The sequence below is a fragment of the Bos taurus genome, chromosome 27 (assembly GCF_002263795.3).
Source record: "Bos taurus isolate L1 Dominette 01449 registration number 42190680 breed Hereford chromosome 27, ARS-UCD2.0, whole genome shotgun sequence".
NCBI lineage: Eukaryota > Metazoa > Chordata > Mammalia > Artiodactyla > Bovidae > Bos > Bos taurus.
The window spans coordinates 25,664,072-25,671,102 of NC_037354.1; the positions used below are offsets into that span (position 1 = coordinate 25,664,072).

The 7,031-nt window shown below is 46.4% G+C and overlaps 1 protein-coding gene across 1 annotated transcript; it reads left to right on the top strand.

Moving 5' to 3' along the window:
• The first annotated feature begins 1,940 nt into the window (after positions 1-1,940).
• Positions 1,941-6,707, top strand: LOC512381 (ubiquitin carboxyl-terminal hydrolase 11-like). Its single transcript, XM_059882351.1, is given in 3 exon segments — positions 1,941-2,684; positions 2,687-2,859; positions 2,861-6,707. Coding segments are annotated over 3 exon segments (2,628 nt in total). The 5' UTR covers positions 1,941-2,326; the 3' UTR covers positions 4,958-6,707.
• The last annotated feature ends 324 nt before the right edge of the window (positions 6,708-7,031 follow it).

Here is a 7,031-nt window from a genome sequence, read left to right on the forward strand (position 1 = left end):
CCAATTTGCTGGCATATTGAGTGCAGCACTTTCACAGCATCATCTTTCAGGATTTGGAATAGCTCAACTGGAATTCCATCACCTCCACTAGCTTTGTTTGTAGTGATGCTTTCTAAGACCCACTTGACTTCACATCCCAGGATGTCTGGCTCTAGGTCAATGATCACACCATCGTGATTATCTGGGTCGTGAAGATTTTTTTTGTACAGTTCTTCTGTGTATTCTTGCCATCTCTTCTTAATATCTTCTGCTTCTATTAGGTCCATACCATTTCTGTTGTTTATCGAGCCCATCTTTGCATGAAATGTTCCTTTGGTATCTCTGATTTTCTTGAAGAGATCTCTAGTGTTTCCCATTCTGTTGTTTTCCTCTATTTCTTTGCACTGATCGCCTTTCTTATCTCTTCTTGCTATTCTTTGAAACTGCATTCAGATGCTTATATCTTTCCTTTTGTCCTTTGCTTTTCGCTTCTCTTCTTTTCACAGCTATTTGTAAGGCCTCCCCAGACAGCCATTTTGCTTTTTTGCATTTCTTTTCCATGGGGATGGTCTTGATCCCTGTCTCTGGCCAAAATTTGGAACACTGATACCAAATGCTAGTGAGGATACGGAGCGACAGGAACTCTCATTGTTGGTGGCATGCAAGATGGTATAGTCACCTCAGAAGACAGTTTGGCCATTTCTTACAAAACTAAACATACCGTATGTTCCAACAAGAGTGCACTTTGATATTTATGCAAAGGTGTTAAAACTTAGGTCCATACCAATACCCGCGCGCAGGTGTTTCTAACAGCTTTATTCACAGTTGACAAAACTTGAAAGCAATCAAATGCCCTTCAGTAGCTGAATGGATAAACAAACTCTGGCACCTCCAGACAGTGGGATATTTGTTCAGCGCTAAAAAGAAATGAACTTTCAAGCCATGAAAACACGTGGAAGAAACGTGAATGCTAAGCAAAAGAAGCTGATCTGAAAAGGCTACAGGGTGTGTGATTCCAACTATATGACATTCTGAAAAAGGCAAAACTATGGAGACAAACAGAGAAGTGGTTGCCAGCAGTCAGGAAGGGAGAGATGGCTAAGTGGAGCACAGAGGATGTTCAGAGCAGTGAGAATACCTTCAAAGATACGGTAGAGGTGGATGAATGTCACTGCACGCTTACCAAAACCCATAGAATGTACAACACCCAGAGTGAACCCTAATGCAAACTGTAGACTTTGGGTGATTTTGATGTGTCAACATAGGTTCATCAATTGTAACAAATATACCACTCTGGTAGAGGATGTTGATAATGGAGGAGGCTTTTATCAACCGGGACCAGGGGTTTATGCAAAATCTCTATAACTTCTGCTCAATTTTGCTGAACCCAAAACTGCTCTAAAAAAAATTAAACCTATTTTATAAAGAGAGAGAAGGCTAGAAACACATGTACAAGCATAATGTATACATCAAAACTTCCTCTTTTAGAGAGGAGACATAGAGATGCACATGAAGAAATAAATAATAAATAAAAAATAATTAATTTAAACCTAATCCTCCTTTGACTTCAAGGTGGTGAATAGTGTGAACATGTATTTTAAAAAAGGCTGATGTTTTAAATTCATTTAAAACTGGGGAAGAGAGAGGGTAAATTCAAATATTCTTTATGTTTCTGCCATTTCGAACTGAGGAACTGATTTTGTACACCCGTGCTCCAAAGTTCAGACCCAGGGGAAGTACTGGGAAGAGAGAACAGTAACCCAAGCAAGCCCATCTCTCAGGCACTGACTCAACCTATGATGTTGAAATAAAACATGTTTCCTTGCTCAGCACTGGGACCAACCTATAAGGTAAGCAGCTGTGTTCTCAGTCTCAATATTCTTTAAAATAAGACAGGAGAATGTATACAAAAAGAATGGAAAGCAAAGACTCAAAAAGATAACATATTTTTTTTTAAAACTATTATAAACAAAGTCAAAAGACAAATAACAAACTGGGAGAAATATCTGCAAATCATACTGTAGAAGGGCTTCCCTTGTAGCTCAGTCTGTAAAGAATCTGCCTGCAGTGCAGGAGACCCGGGTTCCATCCCTAGGTTGGGAAGAGCCCCTGGAGAAGGCAATGGCAACCCACTCCAGTATCCTTGCCTGGAAAATCTCATGGACAGGAAGGAGCCTGGTGGGCTGCAGTCCATGGGGTCGCAAAGAGTCGTGCACGACTGAGCGACTAAAATTACTTACTGTAGAAGGGGGCTAATCTCTTTCATACAGAGAGAGTTCCTAAAAGCCTGGAAGATTATTAAAAAAAAAAAAAAAAAATCAGGTGAAGCAAAAAATGGCGCCTGCAAATGAGCAAAGTTTGTGACGCAGCAAGCTTTTTGTCTCTGGTCGAGCTCTTCTTCCCAGGACGGAAGAAAGTGCAGGTTCCTCATTGGGCAGCACGGGTACGAGCAGTGGGAGGCGATCAAGACTCCAGCATCTTCCCTGGCTGCATCAACAAGGCTGAGGTCTTTGAAGACCAGGTAAACGGACGCCTCAAGAAGGGACTGGCGGAAGGTAAGGACTATGTGCTGCTCCCAATGGCTGCTCAGCGTTACCTGGTCAACTGGTATGTTCTAGAGCACGACCCGCCCCGCATGGAACGCAAGGTCGTGGAACTGCCCAGCGTCCACGAGGTTGAAGAACTGGTGCTTGTCCAGCTCAGTGATACGGACACAACGCCACGTCTCATCTCAGCCCCGCAGATTCTAGTGACCTCGTTTTTGCGCACCGCTTGAGAGCAGTTTCCGGGGCACCCCAGGAAGAGACCCGGCTGTGGCTCAAGAACACGGAGGGCCCTTTTGAGAGGTTGTGCGACGCCTGCGTCACAGTGCTTGACGCCCGCTCTCGAGACTGAGCAGGTGGTCGTCATGGAGACCCGAAACAAGGATGGCGCCTGGCCCAGTGCGCGGCCACAGGCCACGAGCGGAGCGTCGGAGGAGGGTGAGGACTTCCAAGGCCAGCCGGGCATCTGTGGTCTCACCAACCTGGGCAACACGTGCTTCATGAACTCGGCCCTGCAGTGCCTCAGCAACGTGCCACAGCTCACCGAGTACTTCCTCCAAAACCGCTACCTAGAGGAGCTCAACCTCAGCAACCCGCTGGGCATGAAGGGGGAGATTGCAGAGGCCTATGCCGACCTGGTGAAGCAGGCGTGGTCCGGCCACCACCGCTCCATCGTGCCCTACGTGTTCAAGACCAAGGTCAGCCACTTTGCGTCCCAGTTCCTGGGCTACCAGCTGCATGACTCACAGGAGCTGCTGTCGTTCCTCCTGGATGGACTTCACGAGGACCTCAATCGGGTCAAGAAGAAGGAATACGTGAAGCTGTGCGACGCTGCTGGGAGGCCCGATCAGGAGGTGGCTCAGGAGGCCTGGCAGAACCACAAACGGTGGAACGATTCTGTGATTGTGGACACTTTCCATGGCCTCTTCAAGTCCACCTTGGTGTGCCCTGAGTGTGGCAATGTGTCTGTGACCTTCGACCCCTTCTGCTACCTCAGTGTCCCACTGCCTGTGAGCCACAAGAGGGTCATGGAGATTTTCTTTGTCTCCATGGACCCCCGCCGCAAGCCCGAGCAACACCAGCTCCTGGTCCCCAAGAAAGGCAAGATCTCGGATCTGTGTGTGGCTCTGGCCAAACACACCGGTGTCTCTCCAGAAAGGATGATGGTGGCGGATGTCTTCAGTCACCGCTTCTATAAGATCTACCAAGTGGAGGAGTCTCTGAGCAGCATCTTGGACCGAGACGATATCTTCATATACGAGGTATCAGGCAGGGCGGCCGGTGGGGAGAACTCCAGAGAGGACGTTGTGCTTCCTGTCTACCTGCGGGAGCGCACCCCAGCCCGGGACTACAAGGGTTCCTACTATGGCCTGATGCTCTTCGGGCACCCGCTTCTGGTGTCGGTGCCCCGGGACCGGCTCTCGTGGGACGCCCTGTATCACATCCTGCTGTACCGCCTCTCACGCTACGTGACCAGACCCAGCTGGGATGATGAGGAAGATGGGGATGAGAAAGACCTGGAGGGTAAGGACAGCCTCCCTCAGCCTGGACATGGGTCTGGGGGCAGCTCCCAAGACCCTGGGCTGGAGCAGGCTGGGTCCAGCTCTGGAGTCGTGAGCGGTAGTCCGGGCCCTGTGGACACCTCTCCTGGGCCATCTCACTGGCCCCAGAGGGTGCGGCACAAGCACCTCTTCACCCTGCAAAGGGTTAATTCCAATGGGACCAGTGACCGCTCGACCTTCAACGAGGATACCCAGGCGCAGCCGTACATTGCCATTGACTGGGAGCCAGAGATGAAGAAGCGTTACTATGACGAGGTGGAGGCTGAGGGCTACGTGAAGCACAACTGTGTCGGGTACATGCTGAAGAAGGCCCCAGTGCAGCTTCAGGAATGCATCGAGCTCTTCACCACTGTTGAGACCCTGGAGAAGGAAAACCCCTGGTACTGCCCCACTTGCAAGCAGCACCAGCCGGCCACCAAGAAGCTGGACTTGTGGATGCTACCAGAGACACTCATTATCCACCTGAAGCGCTTTTCCTACACCACTTCCTCCCGCGAAAAGCTGGACACCCTTGTGGAGTTTCCTATCCGGGACCTGGACTTCTCTGAGTTTGTCATCAAGCCGCAGGACAACTTAGCTCCGGAGCTCTACAAATATGACCTCATCGCGGTTTCCAACCATTATGGGGGCCTGCGGGATGGACACTACACGACGTTTGCCTGCAACAAGGACAGCGGCCAGTGGCACTACTTCGATGACAACAGCGTCTTGCCTGTGACGGAGAATCAGATTGAGTCCAAGGCAGCCTATGTCCTCTTCTACCAGCGCCAGGATGTGGCACGCCGTCTACAACCCCAGGCTGGCTCATTGAACCCCCCGGCATCCTCTGCCTGCGATGCACCACCTAAGTCGGGGTTCATGGATGTAAACTGAGGGGCCCCAGCCCCACCAGAGGGAAGGAAGCTGTCCCAGCTCTCTTCCTTCCCAAAGCCACCCCCGTTCTCTTACCCGTTAGGTGCCCCGCACCAGGCGTCGCAGGCTTAGTCGTGGCTGCTGTTCTCCTGTGCTGCTACATCACTCTCTCCCAGGGAAAAAGAGCTCATGGCTCCTTCCAGCAGTGTGTTCCCCACCCGTGTTTGCCCTTCAGAGCATCAACCTTCCCTTCTATTCTCTATTTATGAGTCTCCCCTTCTTGTCCTCAGTCCAGGGTGTTCTCAGGGGGTGGGGGTGGGGTGCACCTGAACAGAATGTATTTTCTTTCTGAGACCTTGTACCTTGCACTGTGTATATAAAAGTGCCAGTGTGTTCCTAAAAAAAAAAATTCAGATCAGAGTTATAAACACACAGTTCATAGAAAAATACAAATGGTTCTTGAATGTGTAAAAATTGCTCTATCTCATAGAGAAATGCAAATTAAAATTAGTTAACACAAGTTACTTCTCAGACTGACAAAACTCAGGGATTTGTATAACAAGTGTTAGTGAGTGGGTATAAAAGCAGTGGATAGGGAGAGAAGTTACAAAAATATGAACATACTATACCTTCATGTGCTTACTCAAATGACTGGAATACCTTCTTGGTGAATATGTCAAAATCTGGCAACAATTTTTTTTTAAATCTAATAACATTGGTAAATCGGTGGTGAGGTGACTTAGTTGAAAAGGAGGCATTTTATTATATAGGTGTCTATATTTTTAAGATTATTGATCTATGTGAATAATTTATCTACATAAAAGAATTGGGAGTGGGGGCTTCCTTGGTGGTCCAGTGGTTAAGACTTCACACCTGCAAGGGGCTTGGATTCAGTCCCCAGTCAGAACTACGATCCCTCATGCCATGCGGTACAGCCAAAAAATGTTGAAAAGAAAGAAATTAGGAGTAAATCATCTCATTTATCGTTGGGTTGAAGCGATTTCCACAATACATCAAGGGAAGCAAGATGCAGAAACTGTGTATTGTATGATCTTGTTTTTATAAAACAAATACCAATAAAATCCCTATATGTAGTTAAACATATAGATACATGGTGTATGCACTTTATACTTTTATACCATATAATACAACACATCATATTGTGTATGACTCTGTGGGGATAGAGAGAAAAGGAAGGACATGTGATGGTTAACAGTGGTGGTTTGCAGAATTTGGTGAAGGGAGACATGTGAAAAGAAAATATTTTTTAACAATATGGCTGACATTTTTGAAAGAAAAAAATGGGTGTGCATATATATTTATGTCTGTCTGGAACATAGAACAAAGAAAGAACCATCACCTGCAAGCCACAAGAAAACATAACTATCATGACTCTTTGTTCATGAGCTAGAACATGAAAACACACACGTGTATATATGTATGTGTGTATATATGCACACATGTATATGTAGAAAGATGGTCATGGAATGTTGAGGGTAAGTGTTTCAGAGATACAGGATTTCAGGAGATTTTTTTGCTTTCTAATATTTGGATGTGTTTGACTTTTTCAATAAAACTGTGTAACTGTGGGAAGGGAAGAAATTGAAACAAGAATAATACATGTTTTCTACATCATGTGGCTCAGTAATTCAAGGCCTGTCCTCTAAATGTACAGTCTGATTTCCAGGTGAAGTGCTTCATTCTGTTTGAAAACTTAAAAGCAGGAGCAATCATCTTAGAAATGAATAAAGTTGTGACGATGACGACAGAACCATAAATGTGCGATTCTCCTAGCATCTCTGCTATTTTTGCCCGTTTGCTCAGAATGTTGGAAGAAAATCATTTCCACTGGGAGATGAAAATGAAAAGGGCGTGGAAACATCACTTCGGTTTTCTTACTGGATCCCTTCAAAGCCATGGGTTATATTTTAGAAGGAATAACATTGTTGTAAGCATATATCCAGAATCCGCATTCACCCTAACTACAGAATTCAACCTATAAATCTACAGTCATATTTCTATCAATGGTCATGTGTTCTCTAGGATTAAAAAATAAATCCCCAACTGCTACTTAAAATGAAAAGGAGATGTATAA